Source organism: Acinonyx jubatus, chromosome B4 (assembly GCF_027475565.1).
Source record: "Acinonyx jubatus isolate Ajub_Pintada_27869175 chromosome B4, VMU_Ajub_asm_v1.0, whole genome shotgun sequence".
Lineage (NCBI taxonomy): Eukaryota > Metazoa > Chordata > Mammalia > Carnivora > Felidae > Acinonyx > Acinonyx jubatus.
In genome coordinates, this window is record NC_069387.1 from 56,078,374 (window position 1) to 56,102,312 (window position 23,939).

Below are 23,939 nucleotides of genomic sequence, written 5' to 3' on the forward strand. Positions count from 1 at the left end.
GATCATGTCCTGAGACGAAGTCGGATGCTCAACCAATTGAGCCACCCAGGCACCCCTCACTTAATGCTTTTAAAGGCACCTCATATGGCAAAAGTGTTCATTCTGAATTCATATTGGCATTTCTTAAGGAACCCTTCCTCTTCAGAGTGCTCATTTCTATCTTCCTATTAGATTTTCTGTACTATTGAATTCCTTTCTGTTTTTAAAAAATCCATCACCCCCCCCCCCACCAATGCAGGCATTTGTGTTTGTCTATACTTATAAAAGAGAAAGGTGTATGAGTCTAATTGCCAAAATACATGAGAAAAAGAAATTAGAACGAAAACCCAATACTTCCTTACATTTTTTTTTTGTATGACTTCACTTTCTTAAGATCCAAATTAAGTGCCAGTGTTTGTGCTTTTTAGAGAAACTGCTCTACAAAGATAATTCCTCTCTTTTTAGGTACAGTAGATAGTTGTATCTAACTGATAAAGCCAAGAGGGAATATGGTATAGGTATTATTTGAAATATTTTGAGGTCCCATTGGCAATTGTAGGTTTCATTCTAATTCCTAGAATTCAGTCACCAACACTGGAAAATTCTTATTTATTTTGCATTCCCTTAAGTGACTGTCCCTTGCAATTACAAAATAAGAAACAACGAGAAACTCGTTGCTATTATCACTCGTACTAAGTTAATACAGTTAAAGTAACATCAAAATCACCTTATAGTTATGTAAATAATTTCCATTTTTACCAATCTCTACAAAATCTCAAATATAGGAAAGAAATATGAAGACAAAAAGCAATAATTGAGTTAAAGAAGGAACCAAGAACGTATTGAAAATAGTAACAGAAGCTGTCAAATAATTTAAAATAGAAGCTAGGAACAGGCACACAAAGAGCATAACATATCTGCTAAAGGACTAGGTCCCAGACATTTGGATTCAATGATAAGCACAATTTCCAAAAATAATATCAAAACTAGTATAGACTTCTAAGTCCTTTTTTCCAGTAAGTACATTAAATATAATATTATAATTTACTATCAACATTGAATCATGAAAGAAAAGCAAATATGATTTCTGAATAAATTGAGTAAATATGCCACATAGTTTTGTGAAGAACTAACTAAAAATCAGTGAAAATTCTATCATAGAACCAACTGACCTTTATTAATCACATACAGTAAGAGAAACCTAGGCCGACTACAGGAAGTTTGGCAAGCCCCCAAGAGGCAATATATGTAAATAAGAAGGAAGTATATATCAGAGCACAATGGTGCTGATTCTCCAACCCTCTCTTCCTTCCTGATAATGGCTCCATTGAGATCCACAAGAGAACCCATTAAGAATGTTTTTCTGATAGGAGCAAACTGAAAGCGAGGAAAAGAGGAGCAAAGAAGGAAAAGAATCAAAGGAAGAAAATGATGAAGAACTGAGAACAAAATATCTAAGCTACAAAATGAAAGTTGGTCCCCAAACTTTTCATTATTTTTAACTCCCAAATACAAAGGATTCTATTATGCAGATCTGAAATAGTAAATGAAATAAAGAGGGACACCTATCCATTCCACAAAATCAGGACCACCAGTCAAGTAAATTTCCAGCACCGCTTCTTAGTGTCTTTGCAATTTCCAATATCCTAGCCAAGTATTTCTTCATTCTTTCCACCTCATTCAAGGTGGTCACACAGAAAAAGAAAGGAAACATGCAAAACCCCAATAACTAAAGTAGTTGATTGTTTTCCTATCAATGTGAGACATGTATTTTACTAACTTCCTCATATTTTATGTTAAGATATTTACAGTATGCTTTGTCTTCAGTATTTTTTTTAACTTGCTCTTTTCCTCTTTCTTAGTTATTGCTCCTGGGGAAATATGTGCCAAAGGCAAAATTATACTGAAATATTAACTAAAAACCTTATATTAATGATATCCAATGAGATGTAAATAACTGTTAATCTCCTTAGCACTTGTTAGCCTGTATCAGGGTTCTAGTATTTTATAAAAAATTATGGTGATTTTCTGGTTATCTTATCCCCATACTATACAAAAAGGCACATGAAGGAAGGGTTCTTATTCATCTTCCTATCTCTGGTGATAGGTATTCATTGTATATAATTAAGTTGAATCTTTCCACAATACTTCCTATTAAATGAAAGTCATTAACCTCATTAGGCCACATATTCTTAAGCAAACACATTTCCCCGTTACTACAGATTTAGAAGTTCTTATTTATTCACCTGTCGCTGGATAGCATTTTGTGGGGACACTCATCAAGTGTCCTGAACTAGCCTGCAACTCCCACATAGCACTTTTTCCCCACGGTGGGAGAGTACATTCCTTAATTTCTCAAGGCCCAGTTAACTTTAAACTCAAAAGTAGTACTTCAAATATACTGTGGACATCAAATGAATCAAGGTTTTCCCCACTGATATTCAGCCCTCCCCCCAACCCAAAGGAATGAAATTGTAAGGCAACAGGACAAAAAGACCCATTGCACAACTTATCCAGTGGCTTTGATGAACCCCAACTGGTTGTTTTTCACATGTCCTCATTCCTGCTAGCCCTGGGAATAATTTCCAGAAACAATGCAAGTATAAAGATTGAACAGCTTACATTCAAACACAAGCCTTGGATTATATCTAGATAAACAGCTTCATGTGGTATTTTCTGACAACATTTACAGAATAATGTTGGTAACAATGTAATTTCATTGTATGATAAACATCAATTTACCATAAAAAACAAATACAAACTTGTCACCATTTTCACCTTGTTTCAATTGAATTGGCCTTGTTCAGATAAGCAAGCCTATCTCTTACAGAAACAACAGTTTAGAGATAAACTGTGTGAAATCGGGTATGTGTGTGTAGAATTATACTGCCTACTATCATAATTTTATACTGCCACACTGCACATATGGCTTCCAAGCTTACTTATCTGAATCTTTCTGAATGTATTCTCCATGCTATTAAACTGCACACATTCCACATCGTTCAAAAGTAATTACACTTTTGTCTAGAGTGTAGGAGACTGCTCTCCCTAAACAATGAAATGCTCATTATTAGAACTTGCACAATAACCTCACTGGTGTTAACAACAGTATGCATTATACCATCATAATAACTTATGCTAAGTTTGATGTACAAAGGTAACCAGAAATTTAAAAGCTTATAAAAACTGCCATATAGAAATAGGAATCTTTACCACACCATAATTAAAGTCCTATTCTGTGACTTATTTTTAAATAACACATGTATTTTTCTCTTTTCTTTTGTATATTATCTGAACAGTACTTCATACATAACATTATCCTAGTCAAACGTTGAAGATACATTACTAATATAAGCAAAGTTCATATAAAGAGTATTTCAAGACACAGCTATAATATAGCAATGAAAATTATTTGGGGGGGGAGGCAAATAAGTAATCCCAGGAGTTGACAGTAATCCAGAGGAAGTAAAAACTTTTCTCTGTCACATGTATTAAGTGAATTTCATCATTAAGGTTGGATTTTATACGTTGGAGCCTTGCCATAGTGTTATACTTGGTTCCCAGCTATATGTCCAACTTCTGTAGAAGATCCAACTTAAGGGGCGCCTGGGTGGCTCACTGGGTTGAACGTCTGACTTCGGCTCACGACATCATCTCAGGGTTCGTGAGTTTGAGCCCCATGTCAGGCTCTGTGCTGACAGCTCAGAGCCTAGAGCCTGCTTTGGATTCTGTGTCTCCCTCTCTCTCTCTGCCCCTCCCCTGCTTGTGCTCTCTCTCAAAATAAATAAATAAACATTTTTTTAAAGAGTTAAAAAAAATTATCCAACTTAAAACACTTTTGTATTCTTTTGATGGACTTCAGGAAGAAAACTGACTCACACTGAATGTTGCTTTATGATAACTAATGTCCCTGCAATGTTTAAACACACTGACAGGGGCGCCTGGGTGGCGCAGTCGGTTTAGCGTCCGACTTCAGCCAGGTCACGATCTCGCGGTCCGTGAGTTCGAGCCCCGCGTCAGGCTCTGGGCTGATGGCTCAGAGCCTGGAGCCTGTTTCCGATTCTGTGTCTCCCTCTCTCTCTGCCCCTCCCCCGTTCATGCTCTGTCTCTCTCTGTCCCAAAAATAAATAAACGTTGAAAAAAAAATTTTAAACACACTGACATTAAGATAAATCAAATTATTAATCCCAATATAAGTATGTCCCAGAGTTTTCTTTAAACAGTTCCAGGAAAATATTATCAATACAGACATTACATTATATATTAAAATAGATTAAAACATATTTTCAGATCCAATAGATCTTTAAATGATAAAAAACGTATATACATGCAATATTTATTTCATAGGAAATTGAGCTATCTATAACGTGAGCAACTCAAATTATTTTTTTAATAAAAATTCTGTACTGTTATAATAAATAATTGTATATTTTAAAAGTCACTGTTGGGAAGCAGCCACTCTAAAGTTACACAAAAGTAGTCACTCAACAGGATTTTAAGAAGTCAAAAGAGAGTTTGGCTGAGAGAAGAGTATACCTTCTGTGAAAAAAACAAACAAAAAAAACCAAAAAAGAGACAATTGACTATTCAGTGACCACAGGTGGTCAAGACTTTCATTTCACATCACATTTGACACTTCAACAACAATCTAACCAGCAGAAGTAGCAATGCAACCAGACAGAAAATGAGCACCAAAATGGTCCCTTAGCTGCCTCTGATGCTGCTACTTAATTTCTCTTCAGACTCCCTCTCTTCCCTTCTGGTGCTCATCTGTAATCACACTGACTGACATGAGGATATGTTTGCTCTCAACAGTTCTTTGCATCATGAAATAAATTCATCTGTATCAGAACTATTATTAAAAACCACCAGAAATTAAAGTGATTCTTGCTTGTCTCTGAAACTCTACAGTGACAGTCTCCAAACCCATGTTTAAAAAGGGGGGAAGGGGACAAGAAGATTTGATTCTCAGTAGAAGTAAAGCTGCATACTGCCCTTCCGCTCATGTCAGACTATGACTCTCCAACCTTGACTTTCACCTTTTTGAAGATTACATGAAAATCAAAATTTGTCATTAATTGCTAATAAGAGCTTCAGAAAAGGAACCCACAAAATCTGTCTTTTACATACCTATGCAATATGTGTCTCAATATTACACTTATTAGAAATATGACAGTTTCTTAAATAAATATATGCACATAATCTGAAGACACTTCATCTACGACGCACTCTGAATAATGAGTAAACCATTCCAAGAATAGATGCACCCATAGTAGCCACACCAATATAACTGTCTGTGAGCTGCTCTTATTTAGGCATTTAATCCATTTCTCCAAAACATTAAGGCAATAAACACAACTTCAGAAAGGAAGAATTATACCTTCATTTGACCCAATTCCAAATGCCTGCATACAATGGATATGAACAAACAACCCTAATTTCTCAAAATCTTTATATGGCAACGATTGTGAAGTGTACAGAACTTTTATTGCAGAAAATATTTTCCAACTTAAATGTTATACAGAGAATAGCTCTATGTAACTTCAAGCCAGCCTTACAGAGATTACTCATCAGTTTTACTTTGTCTCTAAACTATATTGGCAATATAAAATGTGGACCTCTCATGTTTTTTTTTTTTAATTTAAGAATAGAGTATGAATGTCACACATAAACAGGCAATGAAATCTGGAAACCTGTTTTTTTTTTTTTCTCCTTAAATTGAACTCTTTGAAATAGAGACCGTGAAACATTGTCTCTGTTTTCAAAGATATTGAACAGAGAAAAGATAGAAAATGTATTTTCCTGGGGCACCTGGGTGGCTCAGTTGGTTAAGAATCTGACTCTAGATCAGTTCATGATCTTGCGGTTCATCACTTGGAGCCTCACATTGGGCTCTGTACTGACAGCTCAGCACCTGGAGGCTGCTTTGGATTCTGTGTCTCCCTCTTTTTCTGCCCCTTCACCCTCATGTTCTGTCTTTCTCGGTCTCAAAAATAAACACTAATTTTTTTTAATAAACTGTATTTTCCTACTTAAATAAAAGTTCCTGTTAAGTGAACATGACAATGGCCTACTACCCAGAAAAAGTATAATGCATTTGTGTTGAATAACAATTCTGTAAATATATTCAATCATTTTGATAAATGCATAAAATATATAAATCAGCTTAACAGCTGAATATATCATGGCTATTATGACACACTTTCTGAAGCATTCTGAATATATCATGTTAGTATATTCTACTTTAGTTGTTAAATTTCTGGAAAATCAGCATATTCTCCATGAATAGTGCCTTAACAACTCTGCCCAAAACATATTCACTATTTAATCATCCATATGAACTCTGCCAGTAATTAGTAATCACACACTGAGTGTCTATTATGTGGTAAGTAGCAGAAATATATTCATATATGTCATATATGTGATTTGTATGACTGTGCCTTCAAGGAGAAATACAGTATACAGACAGGCAAACGTACAAACACATAAATTATAATGTAGGCCATGAGAAAAGAATAAACAAATGTCACAGATAAAAGAATAATTCAGCAAGCATTCTGCTTGGGAAGTCTGTGAAAGCATCTCAACAAGAAGCAATTTTTGAACTCAGTCTTGTGGGAGAAACATAGTTCATCAGGAAGGTAAAATCTGAAAAGAGAATGTCTTTCAGGTACAAAGAATAAAGCTGTGTCATTCGAGGTCACCTGGTATGTTTCTGAACCTGTATGAAAAACTTGGCATGACAAGAATACCGGGTCCATGGCCAGATGTGGCAGAAGAGAATACCAAAGCCATAGTTTGGTGCTACTCTATACAGAATTTTATGCTAAGCCAAAGGGTTTTAGACTAAATCCTGTCAGAAACAAGGACACACATTAGTTTCCAAAGTGGGATAAATAATCCAACTCATTTCTCAGGGAAACACGTCCAGTGAATATTGAAAGAAAAACCAGAGAGAAGCTAAAACTCTGAGATCATATGACAGACTTTTCCACAGACTTGTCTACTCAAGAGATGAAAAGCTGATGGAATCAAGAAACATTTGAGGCAGGAACAAATTTACAAACTAGTTAGACGTAAAGTAAAAGAATCAGTGTTCATGTCACTAAAACTAAGTTAAACCACTTGTATCCGGAGATCAGCTTGTGAATCTGATGAAACCTATGATCTTACTCACATGTATGCATAATACAGAATTGTCCACTCATTTTCAGGAGATCCCATAGGCCCTGGCTAAGAACTGCTACTCTAGATGAAGTAGTTTGGGGAAAAGAGTTGTGTTTTATTTAAATCTATTTCCATAGTGCCCAACAACAACAACAAACTTGGTACAAAGTAGGCGATTCATAGTTTGTATCCAGTTGAACTGAATTCTCCATTAAAAACTGAATGGTTTCCTTTTCACTAACATCCTGCATCACAGCATCCCCTCATGCCAACTTCAGAATGTAACTTAATATACTTTTCTTATATCCATCCTTGAATAAACTTAAAATAATCTCCCCTTTATCTTTGTGATGTTCTTCTGGTTGTAACTATTTATATCCACTCCTTCAAATTTGTGTGTTTATGTTTAGAGTAATATCACAAGGCAAAAAACCAAGAAGCACTCCTTGAGAGAACGCAATGGTCAAAATATTGAGAGAGGAAAGCTATTAGCAGAGATGCAATGCCAAATACAGGGTATGATCTCCTTACCCTGTTGAACTGTGTACTACCATTTTCTCCTTTCCTTTTCCTAATTTAACCTTTTTGAGAGGAGACCAAAAAGTTGTATCATTGCACATAACTAATACGAACTCACAGTAGAGAAAGAAGGTAGGGATATGGATAGTATGATTTAGCTTGCCAAATAAGAGATAATCAGATAACAAAATATGCATGTGCTCTTGTGAGGAGCTTGTAATGTTTATAAGCATGGACTCCAAAGCCAGAATGTCTGGGTAAACAACCCTGGTTCTCCTGCATATCAACAGTGATCTAATCAAGTTATTTAACCCCTATGTGCCTCGGTTTCCTCATTTGTAAAATGACACCAAAAATAACACCCACTGTATTACTGTGAAGGTCAAATGAGTTAATATGATAATGTGATTAAAATACCACATCTATATAAGTGTTATATAGTGTTAGCGGAAATACTATCCTTGAGGGGAAAATCTTGGCACATAGTCACATACCCAGTGCAATTCTGACCTGTAAGGCTTAAAATGTTGAAAGAGGTATTTAAATCTGATGTGAGTATCAAAGAACAGCATCCATTTCACAGCTATTAGGAGATATCTGATTCTTCTTGTTGATTTAATTCTATATATGGTAATTTAGTAACATAAATAAGTAGGCGTATTTCAGTTCCAAGCACATTTGTGATATATAATAATTTTCTAGAGAAAGCAAAAAAAAAAGATTTCACAGAATCAACCTTGTCTTTATAAGTATGAGAATGTCTGAGGAAACATAATTTTGTTGGTGTAATCTGGTTCATATTAATGGCCCCACCATCCTTGAAGTAGAAGAGGAGAAGGTCACAAAACCCATCTACCCAAGCAGTCATGTTGAAAAGGTGAGGGTGGTTTTATTGGCAGCTAAGTGCCCTGCTACCTTACCAATATGCTGATTGTGTATTTAAGTTCCTAAGAAGGACCTAAAAGCCTTACGTGTGTGTGTGTGTGTGTGTGTGTGTGTGTGTGTGTGTGTGTATGTGTGCACATGCTTATATGTTTCAGCCAAAGATGCTAAGCCACTTTTCTTCCCTCTCGTCCATGAAACCACAGTTTCCTAATCTTCCGCAATGAGCCAGACCCCAGGACAAGGGGCCAGATAAGTTATCCTGAGCTGCAAATTCAGGAATAGGATGCACCAGGGAATTACCGAATTATCAAAACAGAGTGAATGAGACTGAGTTAGAAATTATTGCAGTCGCATTAAAAAACTGTAGTTTCTATAAAATATATTCTTCTGTAATATTCCCAGTACCATAAGGAATACTGGAATCCAATCTGGGCAAAGCAAAGAATTGAAAAACATTGATTTATCATGGTGGAGATGTTCAAAATATGTTGTAACTCTATCCAGAAAAACCTTTTTTTATTATTTATTTTTTGAGAGACAGAGAGAGACAGAGCATGAGTGGAGGAGGGGCAGAGAGGCAGTCACATAATCCAAAGCAGGTTCCAGGCTCTGAGCTGTCAGCACAGAGCTGGATGCGGGGCTCGAACTCACGAACCGTGAGATCATGACCTGAGCCGAAGTCAGGCGCTTAACTCACTGAGTCACCCAGGCACCCCCAGAAAAACCTTTAATAGAAATACTGTGACATCTCACTTTCATGCTAACTTTAAATGTGCTATTTTAACATTATTCTTATATGTATGTTTTTTTTCTTCTAATTAACTTGTAAGTGTCTCAACAGCAAAATTCTTGAAAAACAGGGGGAAAAAGCATCTTCTACTTCCTACTGGAATCTATTTACTTATAAAGAATTCTAAGAGGTTAGGAATGAATCTTGTGTATGGCTGTTAAGTAGATGATAATTCTAAAGCAAAAGACTGAAGCCAAACTTATCAGAGGAGCAAACTGGTCAAAAAGTGAGTGTAGGCACAAGAGACCATGAGCAACCTACCATTGTATTGTGCTGAGAGGTGGGGGTCCTATGGCCACAAGTCTCTTGCGTCAGCAGAGAAACTGGCTGAAATTCCTCAGAGTGAGGCTTGTTGGGAAAACTCACATGCAAGGGAAGGTGAAAGGCTGGGAGCCCGTCACTCTCCTCTTCTTCCACTTTCTGTCTGCTTGTCACCATGGCTACCTCTCCATCTGCTTCCCCATACGGAGAGGCTGGTCGCTTGGAAGACATCCTGGAAGGAACAAAAGAGGAGAAAATAATGAAACCTCCACATAAATCCTTAATGCCGTCATTGTGTGGTTAGGGGCCATTGTAACAGAAATGCCCTTTTGTGCTGGCAGAGAGCAGGAAACCATCCAAATACCACTGCAAAGCGCACACAATCAGAAACAATGGCCAAGCAGGTAGCAACAGAACAGTGCTTGTTTGTTGTGAGAATAATACACTAATATAGCACTCTCTTGTATTCTGGCTTCTTAAACAAGAGAATTCACCTAAGAACACTGCATAAGGAAAGACCATTCCATTTTAAAGGGAAAAAAAAAAAAAAGCAAAACATACCCATCTAGTTTTACACTTTGATAGACCTCATTGAAGACAGAACATCTATGAATAACAAATACTGTCGGCAGCTAAAAGAGGGAAAAGAACTAAAATTTCTTTCATCAAAAAATAAACAAAATAAGTGAATGGTGGCCATTATAACAAATTTGCATTTTATTAAAAGTAAGATTATTATGACATGTAGAAATAAATATTAGTTATAAGCAAACCTCAGACTTCATGACAAAAAGTTTGATATTTGCTTAAAGCTTATTAAGAATTGAATAAATTTTACAATTGCCGTTAATCTTGAAACATTTGAGGATTTTTCTTCCCTCGCCTCCCCATTTATTTCTAATATCACATATGCAAAGTGGTAAAAAAAGTGAAAATATAAAAATATTTCAATTTTCATTTCCACAATGCTATCAAAGATTTAGAGGTGGATTCTAGACTTATTTGCTCTTTAGAATACCTAAGTAAGAGAGGGAAATCAAATAAAGATGTTTGGTTTTGATGAGCTAATGCCTATAAGAAAATTCACTTAGACAATTAAAAATTAAACACTTTTTTTTTGTATTTGAGTCTAAGAACACTATTAGAGCTTAAAATATGTGGCAATTACTCTTAAGCAGATAGTTCCCTTTCTTTTCACTACAAGAGTTATATAGAAGTAGTATAGAGTTAAAATTTCTAATTAAAGAAAAGAACCCTTGTATTTACAACTTGATCTGACCTTGAGAAAGTTGTTATTTTGCTTAACAAAGAGTGTTACCTAATCATCCATTCTTATTCTAGACCAGGCAGGAAAGTCTTAGCTGCCACACTGCTTCTTTCATATATATAACCCTGATTTTTAAATTTAAAATTTACTATAAAAAAGATGCTCCTAATCATTGCTGAATAATACTATTCTTAGTGTTAAAAGTTTCAAAGGAATAGAGTATTCGAGTACTGCAGATACTCTACTAAGAATAATAGCACAGTTTAAAAAAAAAAGTCCCTGGAATCAGACAAACATGAATTAAAATAATGATTCTACTACTTGCTAGCTGTGAGACTTACCTTGAATCTATATCAATTTACTCATCTTTAACCCTTGAATCTATCTCAATTTACTCATCTTTAAAATGAGATGTAAATATTTTCTGGTAATGCTTTTTGAGACTAAACTGTGTAGTGTATGCAAAATGACTTGTAGAGCATTCAGCACTAAGTAGACACTCAATAAACCATGGATACTATTTACTTTAAAACTTTAGGGGCGCCTGGGTGGCTCAGTAAGTGAATCATCTGACTTCGGCTCAGGTCATGATCTCATAGTTCGTGGGTTCAAGCCCTGTATTGGGCTCTGTACTGACAGCTCAGAGCCTGAAGCTTGCTTCGGATTCTGTGTCTCCCTCTTCTCTGTTCCTCCCCTGCTCACACTCAGTCTTTCCCGACCTCTCAAAAAGAAATAAACGTTAAAAAACTTAAAAAAAAATTATAGCTACAGTGTAACCTATACGTCCTCTCCTCAAAAAACCAAAAACCCAACACCAAATCTCTCCAAGATGAAGAAAGCACCTTGCTTTCCAGGAGGTAAAGCAGGAAATCAATAAGAAATATGAAATCTCCTCATAGAGAAATGCTCCCTGGCCAATCATACCTAGCAACAAACTGATCAAACGTATTTGCAATCGTAAAGAAGAAATACTAATAGCAGAAGTCTTGATCAGCTGAATAACAGAGAGAAAGGAAGAAATGGCGGCTACCAAGTAAGCACTATCTAAAGGAGAAGTAGACTGGGCCATCACATTACAGGTGTCTTTAGCTATTTCTAATCTCATTACTATACTACGCGTGGAGGGAGGAAGCAATGGTCTAGAGGTGGAATGGTCCTAGTCTCATTGGCAACACCACGTCTATCACCAACTTGAAATACTAAAGTATATGTAATAACGCTAAACACTAGAGATACTAACTTCCACTGTTCTGCTTCTATGCTCTCCAAGCAAACTTCCAATTGCCGTGTAGAGAATGAGCTGACAAGAAGAGATTTAAAATACTTAAGGTCTTTGTGAAGCGATTTATCAGAGTAAATCAATAAAAGGACTTTTAATTATTTCTTGTTTTACACATAGTTTGACTCTAAGGGGACCCTGCATTTATTATACAAGCCATAGTATTTATGGTCTGTGTAGCCATTATCACTGTTGGTGAAATTAATAAATTGGTATTCTGGTGTCTACCTCAGTCATGTGTACAATAAGTCTCTTAACTGTCCAAAAACTCCAGGCCGTTGGCAAAAGCTAGTAGTCTCCGGGTTATTAAAGTAGAAAGCTAGATCAGCTGGCCTTTCCTAAGTTAATACAATTCTATGACCTTCAGAAGGCATGACTTTTTTGCTGATCTCTACTTTCTGTATAGCATTATTAATGATTATGAAGATTGAAAGTCCAAAAGTAGACATAAGGTAAATATGGTAAATAGTTAAGACACTGCTACTCTTCTCAAAACATCTTGTCATTTCAGTATCTAAATTATCTTTATGTACCACTGGATAAACAGTCTCTCTTTCTATATATATCATTCTACGGAGCAAAAGCGTAAGGTCTCAAACACTAAACACGAAGGAGTCGTGATGCCAGAAGGCAAATGATTCTAAACAATTATATATTTTATGCTTATTTCAATTCCATTTTCAGACACTTACAGAATGTTCTTAATGTGCTCAAGATGAGAATCTTTTCATACAGTTCAGGTAAAAGATTTCTTAAAGATTAAAAAAAATATGGTGACAAAAATGCCATAGTTCAAAAATAGGCTATTAAGTCAGAAAAAAAGCAAATACTTAAATTATAGAGAGAGCTATCGATCTGCCTACATTCATGTTTTGCCTGACTCATAGTACTTCTAAAAATATTGATCACAAATCACCAATAGTGTTAGATTCTTAAATTTTTGTTCATCTACCAAACAGTTTCATTCTGGAGAGAAGAAAGTCTCATTAATTTAAAAAAAAAAAAAGTACTTTCAATGTTATGCTATTGTTTATTCTGGTCTCCACTTTATTTCTGATTTTCTTTGTTAGGGATTTCCTTCCTCCACTAAATTTCATCTAAGTTTCTTCTTTTTCTAGTTCCTTGTGGTGTAATTTTGTTTATTGGAAACGTTTTCTTAACACAAGCATTTATGGCATAAATTTCACTCTAACATCTGCTTTTGCTGCATCTATAGGTTTTTGAATATTGCATTTTCCTTTTCTTTGGTTGTGAGACATAGTCTGATTAGCTGTTAAAAAAATGTCTTACTTATTGTAAAATTATCTACCGTTGGAATTGTTAAGCTTTCTGTCAATGTTTACTTCACGTATGTTGAACTTGTGTTTTACCCATGCATATTAACAATGATTATATCTTCTTGATAAAGAGCAAATAATAAAGGAAGATACATAATAAGAAAAGAAGTCATGTCACTTTCCACCCATTGGTTATCTGGGATACGTAGGGCTCCAATTCGTGTGACTGCTTATGTGGCATGACTGTATTACACATAAGTGTTGCAGTGCATGGACATTTTGGAACCATCTGAAGAGCTAGGCTGAAGCATGTTCTTATGTATTGATCCTGAGATGACTTTTGTCATTCCTGTGGTAGGTGCTAGACTTGCCAATGAATAAAATGCAGACTTCAAAGAAAACGACATGAGACAGACAAATATAATCCAGTGTGAAACTAACCCATGGAGGTAATAATGATATAATAGAATCCTTAACTTGGTTTTGTGTACAGACAAGAAAATCTTTTTTAAAAGAACTGGTGTCTAATTTTAGGGCAAAAGGGGATCCTCAAATCAACACCATTTACTGATTGCTTACTATGTGCAAGACACTTATCTAACGGGAATTAAAATGTGTAATTTAAGGTCTCTGCTTTAAAAGGTTTATTCATTGGTTGAGAAGATTTGGAGAAATAATAATGAAAGACAATTCAGGTTAAGGGCCAAATGATACTACATCTAAATACCTGAGGGTTTCACGAGGCCCAGAGGATCCTGGAATACTTAGAGGAATGGTTGACCAACCGAGTTTTGGGGGGAAAAGAAGTCTGGGATAAACAGCGTGGGAATTTCATGAAGGAAGTAATGATACAAGCAAAGACGCAGGGATACTTTCAGAAAGTACAGTGTAAATTTAAGTCTCAAGATTACTGGGGAAAAAAGGACACTGAGGAATATGGACTAAATCCTGTCTTTAGACTATAACATTCCTGGAGTTGCTGAGTTACATGCATGGAATAGATAGAAAACAGCTTCCCTTCTAAAGGGCAACTTGCTTTCACATGAAGTCACTTTTCCTTTATTTGTCTTTGTAACACAATCTGCACAATCAGGCCACTCTAGTCCATATGTGAAAGTGATTTTAAAACTACTGGAGTCCTTTACTATTGGCTAAAGGCTCTCTGGGTGCACTGTAATCACTCTGTAAGTAGGATGTCCCCAACAGTACTCAAACATGCACAGCAAACTTAAGGATAGGGAACAGGGTACGAGATTGCAAATAAACTAAACCGTTGGTTCTCAACGTTGGCTGCAAACTAGTATTAAATACTGCTGCCTGAGTCCCACCGCCAGGCATTCTAATGTTATTGGTTCTGGTGTGGAGGTGGAGTATCCGAATTTTTAAATTTGGTGATTCTAATACACAGTCAAGGTTGCAAGCCATTTGCACTGGTCAGATTAAAGCTCCTCACTCAAGATTTCCAAACTGTAATTCCTGAAGCCTGTGAATATGTTACCTTACAATACAAAAGATACTTTGCATATGTGATTAAGTTAAGGTGATTGACATGAGATTATTTTGGCTATTCTGGGTGGGCCCAAAGTAATCATAAAAGTCCCTACAAAGAGGAGAGGGAGGAGAATCAAAGTCAGAGAGAGTGACTGGAAGATACTCTCTAGCCGGCTTTGAAAATGGATGAATTGGGGCTGTGAGCCAAGGAATAAAAGTGGCCTCTAGAGGCTAGAAAAAGTGATAAAAGATTCTCTCCTAAAACCTCTAGAAGGAATGAGCCCTGTGACTGGAAGACTTGTGGCCTCCAAAACTGTAAGTGTATAGATTTGTATTGTTTAAACTACGAACCTTGTGCTAACTTGTTACAACAGCAATGGGAAACTAATACACAATGTACACATTATTTCTTTCCCAGCTGGTATTTCCTCAATCTGAAATCTTCTTAACCCAGACAGATATACACTTGCCTGTTCTCTGACTCCATTTAGAGCCAACATCATTTTCCAGCCACGCCTTCCCTGGTTGCTCCTCCTGAACCAGCACCTCCTCATTCTATTTAGCACCTTGCCCCTCATACATGTTTATTTATTATCTGTCTGTCCCGCCACTAAGTCCCAAGAGGGAAGACTTTCTTTTTGTTCAGAGGTTCATACCCAGGACTTAGAATCCTTTCTGAAGATAGCAGTTTTTCAAGAAATATCTGTTACCTGAAAGCTACCATCTAAAACCGACAACTCTCTTACTATTCTGTAACTATGAATAATTGTAAGATCTAGTCCTACAAGACAAGCATGCTTAGAAAATATCTTCATATTGTCATAGAAAAAGGAAATCCAGTTAAGGGATAACAGTATCCTTTTAAATACTGTCTGTGTAAAGGAATTGGCAAACTTAGTTGAATTAGGTTATTAAAATACTTGTGAAAAAAATCTTAGTCATTTTTTAAATGTCTATGTAAACTATAAACATGAAGTAATTTTATGAAAGAATGCTACATGGTTAATTATCACCAGACCTATTACTGAGGGATCACCTATTTACTGCTTTAGAATATGTTCCTTAGTTCAACTCTAAAAAATGACAGCACAAACCAAGTGAAAGGAATTTGTATATGGAACAAACATAAGATGGAAGGCTTAGAATAGGAAATGCTTTCCTTCCATAACAGTTTTCCTTTAAAGTTTTTCTTTCTCTAAATATTTTAACCTTTGATTAATTCAGACATAAAATCCTAAGAAGCAGTGCCTTCTACTGGTTATTCTTTAGGAATGATGATAGTATTTACTGTAAGGTTTTTAGTTAGGCATAAAAACTTGCCAAATAAATAAATAAATAAATAAATAAATAAAATCTATAAAGAACAAACTCAAATTCCTGCTCTTCTACAAAGCCTTCCCTTCCACCACGGTTGAAGTGACTTCACCCCACCTCAAACAACATCATTAATTCTCATTATTAGTCTCCATGAAAAACTGAACATCAGTATAACCTATGACATTCATTCAATAGTTTATTTTTCTTTTCTTCTTAGTACATGCAGTATCTGAAAGTAGAACACAAACACGGGAAATGCAAGAATATCATTTTTTTGAATTTCTTGGAATCCCCATGACATGTAGCCTGTCTTCCACTTAATAAGATTTCAGTAAGTATAGTTCTACTTTTAACCATTTCACCTGATTTTCCCAAGATTAAGGCTAAAGCTATGACTGTATGATAAAGGTCTTTCCAAATTGTGCCGTGTTTTTTTTTCTCCCCCAAATAGTCTAATCCTCTATGCTGAATGAGATACAGATTAATTATATGGCAATACAATTTCTAGCACACAATGTATTTTCCTATGAATAAATAAATGAATTGCATGAGTGTCTATTTTGTGCCAGGCAATTTATCTTTATGTTATGGAGGAAACAGGCAACTTAGATATGAAGACCCTTCTGGGTTACTGCTAAGGAAGTACAGTTTAGATGGAAATAGAAGCTATATACCCACTCATCCATTTATTCATTAATGGAAAAACATTTATTGAAAGACTACCATGTGCTTGCAGATAACAATGTAATTAAGAAATCAATAAATCATATTTTAAGGTAAATGACTTTTTATAAATGTGAGTACTATGGGAGACAGATAATAGCAAGATGATGTCTCACTAAAATAATCAGAGAATGCTTCCTACAAATTACAAGAATTCAACAGGGTAATGAAGGATGGGTCCGATGTCAATAGAGAAGACGAGAAGCTTCCAGACAAGATAAATGACATTAGCCAATTAAAAAAATTTGTAGAATGATAGATATGGCATGATTTGGCGAATAGTTTAGTTTAAGCAGAAATTTTTAGGAGGACTAAATGCAGATAAGGATGAAAGGCAGGGACTAAATGACAATGATTCTGATTAAATCCTATCTCTTTTAAATGGCTAAAGCAAAATTTGAAAGTGAAACTGAAGGCAGAAGGGGGCTGGTGATGGTTTGTGATCCCCAGAGTAACACAATCGAAACACTATTTTAGAAAGAAAAATCCTCAGACATTAGTAACTGATAGAAGATTGAGGGTGGGAACCAGAAAGGGAGAACAAGTGAGAGAGATAATTCAAACATAAAGAGATTGCTGGACTGTATAATTGAGAGAAAAACACTGCTAATAAGAAATACATAAAAACTAGAAAAAAGGCCAGTTTGGAAGAAAATATGAAATCCAGTTTTAGAAATAAATCTTTGTTGATTGCAAGATTTTAAAAAAGAAACAGCAGGTACCAGAAAATGGAGAACTTCTGTGGAAGTAACTGAGGCAGCGTGGTCTTTGAAACACCAGTAGAGAGTTAACAATAATTGTAATTATTTCTGATTGACTTCTTCCACAATGCTCCAAGTCAGTTTATTTATTGTTCTTGTTTTATAAAATAGGAAACAGAGTCACAAATTAGATATCTTTTCTTGCACTATTTGGTCTCCGCACAATAATAGGCAGCACCTCAAGCACAGAACTGTCTCTCCAAGGGAAAAACTGGAAAAAAAATAGAGCGAGGGGGAGGAAACCTTGCAGTCCATCCTACTAAGGGGGATCAGTGTATAAAAAGGATTAGCAAAAAAGAGAAGTCAAAGTGATAAGCAAAGCAGCATAATTATTCTTTAAAACAATTCTACCAAACCAAACATTTGTTAGATGAACTTCTAAAATTCTGGACCATGACATTTATTTAACTTACAACGTCCGTTAATTGCTCTCCTAAATAACTGTTTTCACTACTTACTCTCTCGCGTTACATTTCAAGCACAGCAGAATGCAGTTTTAAAATGACAGAAAATATTTGAAGGATGCATCTTAAGGGAACAATGAATATGGGACATTAAAAAACAAAATAAAAACTGACAATCCTTCATATCCACAGATCATACTGCTTTTCTAGAAGTTATGGACCTCAAGTTTTTCTAGTAATAAGACTATTTGTACAAGACATTTACATTTACTTGTCTGGTCTTTCTGTAATTAAGGTTGTTGTGAGAAAGCTAATCAAGATTAGGAATTAAACTCTACTGTTTACCAAAGGTATTTTCACAATAGAATATTACTTATCTAATAAGGGAAACCAACATAGACATTTAGCATGTCTAGGCACATTTTGATCCAAATGAGTGAAACAACCAATACTTCCTGCGTGACTTATAAACACAGAATTACAAAAAAATTAGCATATCATTTAAAGAAATAATAGTTTCATTATTCTTATCTATGAATTTCAATTCTTATTATTCATATTTCATGGTTCAGCCTTTCTGCTTCCCTCTTACATGTTTTGAACATCTTCATTTTCCTACTAAGAGTCAGCTTTGTGTTTACTTTGTGAACATTCCATGTCAATTTTATAAACAAGTCTGTCATATATAATATTCAGAAGCCTTTTAAGTTGCGGAAACCTTATTTGTGGTAAACATGCAGACTTTCCAACTTGTATAATATTTTTTTTCTTTTATCCATAAATCCTCCTTGCCATCAGCTTCTGATACAGAACATGCCAATCTCTATACTTCTCTACACTGCTTCCCGCATACAAAGACCTCATTCATTATATTGTTATTTACAAGCATGAACAAGTTCATCAGGCCCTGGAATAAACTATAAATGGAAGTAGAAACACAGATTTCATAGAAATATAAAAATGGACAACACCAAGTAATAAATAAGACTAGACTCCCTTGTCACTCTCAGTACACATTTCATCACTAAAGTAGAAACTTATTTCTACTAGTATTTATAAACAAAACTTACCATACCATTGAAATCTAAAAACAAAAGTAATTTTTGAACTACAGCTACATAACAATAAATTCATTATTCTCTTCTGAAATATAATTTGAATTTACAGAAGAATATTAATACATATTATAAAAGTTTAAATTGTACTTAAACTGCTAAATAAAAATGTTATAGTCACCAAGAAATTTCAAAGGGACCTTTACCAAGGCTGTTGCCTGTGTTTACCTTGTCATATGTTTAGTTTCTGAGATGTTCTCTGCATTGACATCAAGGAGTTCACTGTACCATCCCTTCTTTCTGGTAAGAATGGCACTGCTTTTAACTTCTTTACCACCTTTGTGCCCTTCTCTTCACCGGCATGTCTGCCCTTACCAAAGAGCATTCCCAGCCTTGCCCCCACCGCCCCCCCCCCCCCCCCGCCACCGCCAAAGAGTTAGACATGGAGGGAAGTATAAGAACAAGGAAAAAATGAGGAAGTACAGGGTTCTTTGCAAAAGGGGTGGTGACAAAAGCAAAAATATCAGAAGTCAAAGAGAGAGAAGACTGAGAAATAGAATTTAATTCTTTTTAATACCTGAAAGAAATGAGTGCCTCTTTAGGAGTTGGACAAAGGATATTTCAAAAGTGCTTGAATTAATGTGCCTAAAGTAAGCAATACAATTCAGTTTAAAAGTCGCATTTGTTTTTGTTTTCTAAACAAGAGAGAGAAAGAACCGAAGGTAAGCATTTGGAAGCAGTTTATGATAGCAAAACTCCATCCTACAATGATTCAGAATTCAAAATTCGATTCTCTCTCCACTTCCTTTTCTTACTATTTCACTGATAATTACAAATCACTAAAAATTTCACTCCAAAATTAGACCATGTATTATTGGATGAAGACTCTCAGAAAATTTTCTAAATAAAAAGATTGCTTTATTATGAGTAACATAATAGTTGGGTTCTAGAGCCAAAATTTATCTAAACAAATGATCTGCCAGTTAAAACTTCTCATCTTTACGTTTTATTGTGTTATTTTAAAATTAATCCACACTTGCTAAGTGCCTAAAACAATAGTATTCGTGATAAATGAAAAGGTACAAAGCGTATTAAATTTAGTTAAACCCTATTGTAACCCTTCCATAATGTTCTAATGCTTAGAAAAGTTCATGCTAAGTCTGACAAGATTGGAGGTAAACTGATCACAAGAACATTTGATTCCTAAATACAAAGTCACTTTCATTAAGAAGAGCGAGCAAGCGTTTTTACAGAATTCTACATTTTTTTGAAAAAATTACTGAAACTTTTCTCATGATTTACAACACAAGAATATAGCAAGAAGTCCTTCCCACTTAAAAATAAATCCTGACTTCTTGACTTCTTCAATAATTATTATAATTTTATTTCCTTGTCTCAAAAATAGGTACACCTAAATTTGAGTTATTAAACATTTGATCGCAGAATCTTTTAAATTGTCAAAAATACTAACTTTCAACTAAATCTACCTGAAGAAAACATAATACAAATGATTAAGACCTTTAAGTGTTGAAGAGAAATTTAGTTTGAGTTGTAGGTAAAATGACCAATTACATGAGTTGTGCAGAAGACAATACAAAACTGTAAACAGCAATTTGCTGTGAATTACATAATCCATGTATTGGTATACATTTGCCATTAATCAGAAACAAACAGAAAAAGAACAATTAACCTTCATTCATCTACAAGTTAAAAGTGTCGAAGTCCTTTTGTTCTGATTATTTATAAATTACTTTGAATAATCTAACATTAAGATTTGTGGTTCTAAAACTTGTTATTACAGTTAGAAAGGATATACTTTTTGAGGAAATAAAAAGCTTTTTCCATTGGAGTATGGGTTTTGCCTTTCTGAGAGCTCCAAGTCCACAGGATGTGGAAGGATGATTTAAATTTTACATCAAAACTGTGACTGCACTAGACTTTTTCCCCCTTCTCAAGGGAGGCATTGTTCTTGCCTTTCCATAACCAGGCGTGACAGTGCCAGACTGGAGTCATACGGCTGGTCTCTGAGTCAGCGTGAAAGTGCTCACCTCCTGAGTTTCCCCAGATGCTCGGCTCCTTGTGAGTCTGAAAGCTGAGCACTGAGTAGCCACATACTCCATTCCTGGGACAGATAGAGGATTGAAGGGAAAATGATCTAGTGATTAGCAAAACCATCTCTTCCAGTATGTGCTGTAAAACTCTTTTATTAAGAATTTAGTAAGAGGTAACAATAAAAAAAAAAAAAAACACCGTGTATTTAATATCAGTACCACTTTTCTGAACCAAAAGTTGGGACAAATTGTTTAACTAGTAGTTGTGTGCTTCTGAGATAAAGAAATAAAGGAGTCTAAAAAATCAGAAGCTTTTAGAATTTTCTGAGACACATGGTTGCCACATGTATAAATTTCAGGTTATAGACAACTGGATAGAATAGTGAAAGAATACTATATGAAATGCCTATCTATTCTCTAGATCTCTAAAAAGATACCTTTAAAAATTGTCTGTAGAATCCCTGGAAAGGAACAATCTTTTCTGTTATCACAATAATTGGTAATGAAGCAGGGATTAATTGTTTCTATTGTTCTGTCCTCGAATGAACCTTTCAGGAAAGTTTGAGAGGTGTCTGTATATGTTTTTTAAATTTTTTAAATCTTTATTTAACTTTGAGAGATACAATGGGGGGGGGGGGAAACATTAAGAGAGAGACACAGAATCAAAGCAGGCTCCAGGCTCTGAGCTGTCAGCACAGAGCCCAACACCGGGCTCGAACATACAAACTGTGAGATCATGACCTGAAAACAAAGTGGGCCGCTCAACTGACTGAGCCACCCAGGCACCCTGAGAGGTATCTGTATCTTGTGTATATGTGTGAGCAAGTGTGTGGGGAGGGTTGGGGGTGGGGAGAGAAACAAAGAGACAGGGGGGAAGAGAGAGAGAGAGAGAGAGAGAGAGAGAGAGAGAGAGAGAGAGAGAGAGATTGAGAGAGAAAGGCAGAGACAGAGAAAGAAAAAGAGGTGTGGGAGAAGAAGACTTTACTGTCTAATGATATGTTAATGGAAATTAATTATTTTTTCCTGGACTTCTCTATTAAGGCTCTGACAGTACCATCTTAAGCATAAGCATATGCTAACAACTTTCATTTGCTATATAATTCAAAAGGACTGGTTGAGGTTTTACGTATTTTTGAAGAAAAAAAATTACAAAAATAGAAGCAAACTCCTCCCAAGTTATTAGCCCATAAAAAGTAAAGGAAAAAAAGCCAAAAGAAATATGATTCTTAAATATTACTACTACAGTGAGTAGCACTAATCTCTTAGTTATTGCTTTCCAAAATAACGCCGCTCAATTTTTTTCATGTTGTTCTCAGGAGGATATGAGTGTCTTTGCATGTTCACATATGCACATGTTTGTAATAGCCTATAATAATAGTTCACCATAAACACAGTGAAAAAAAATATATTTTCATTCTTGAACATCACTAGTCAGGTGAGGTGGATATGGAAAAATACAAACAAAACAAAACAAAACAGTTCTAAGAAAGAAAGAATATCTATTTAGGCTTAATGATATTAATCTCTGTAAAAATATCAGGTGAGGTGGATATGCAAAAATATAAAAACAAAGCAAAACAAAACAGTTTTAAGTAGAAAAAAAATATCTCTTAGGTTTAATGATATTAATCCCTCTGTAAAAATATCATATCACTTATTTTAATAAGTTGGTCATTTTGTCTCTCTCAGGAAACTCTCCCTATGGCAGAACTGCAAATAGGATATAAAATTTATTTTCCAAAAAAATATCCTTAAGTTCTGATTTTGTTTTGAGCCTCCCTCTCCTATCTCCTTATCCGAGCTTCCTCTTAAAGTGCCCACCCCCACTCGCACTCTCTCTCTCCCCTCTCACATTACTGGTTAAGTCTAAATAAATAGCAAATTGTTCCATAATCAAAAGTGACTTATTCTTAGCATGGTGTATGTCTTGAAATAAAATCTGTGGCATGTTTAATTTATTTAGGATCTAATAATGATGACAAAAATAATTAAGTAACCAATCTAGTTTTAATTTCTTTTGTTTTCAAAGGTCATTGTGAAATCAAGCAAGTTAAGCCTTCAAAAGCAAACCTCTAGAGAATGGTGTGCATGTGTGTGTGTGTGTGTGTGTGTGTGTGTGTGTGTGTGTGTTTCCCCCAGCAGAAATGAGAAAGGAGGCTCACAGCTAAAAGGAATACTGAACATCAGCGTCAGATTTGTTAAGAATGACTGTCTAAGTAGTTCAATGAAGAAAAATATTATGACCCTTACCCTCTTTGGAATCCAGAAAAGTCTGACAAGGAAAAGTTTATACACTGCTAAATTGTGGCCAATTTAGGGGACTCTTTCTTTCCATGCCCCATACAGATTTGGTTACAGCTTGTTCCTACAACAGCTGTTGAAAAATGAATGAAGTAGAAAATATTTATGTTATATTCAAAATAGACAGCAAAGAACATATATACAGTGCAAAAATCTTTCCTAGGACAACAGCTTCTAGATGTGACAGACAGGCATGCTATGCAAAGACAGATTTTCTGAACCTCCTGACAAAATGCAGAATTTGCCATTATAATCATGAAAAGTCCAAAAGTAAGGGTGCGATGCCAAAGATGGTGAGCATCTATCAACCCAAACTCCAAAACAGCGGGATGCAGCTATGGTTGATGTTACAAGAATGCTGAACCTCTCTATTGGTTCCTTTCATGCCAAAGCCTCTTTGCTTGGATGAATA

At 35.3% G+C, this 23,939-nt stretch overlaps 1 protein-coding gene across 41 annotated transcripts in view; it reads right to left on the minus strand.

The window, feature by feature from the left end:
* The window catches only part of SOX5 (SRY-box transcription factor 5), a 1,008,244-nt gene that overhangs the window by 345,031 nt on the left and 639,274 nt on the right, over nucleotides 1-23,939 (minus strand). For 36 of the 41 annotated variants that reach the window (XM_053225987.1, XM_027035741.2, XM_053225993.1 and 33 more), the window contains one exon: nucleotides 9,602-9,833. In XM_053225987.1, coding sequence (XP_053081962.1) covers nucleotides 9,602-9,833 — 232 coding nt within the window. Of the gene's footprint in view, nucleotides 1-9,601; nucleotides 9,834-17,677; nucleotides 19,561-23,476; nucleotides 23,601-23,939 lie in introns of those variants that run through there. The other 5 variants (XM_053226015.1, XM_027035744.2, XM_027035745.2 and 2 more) reach the window with 3 other exon arrangements.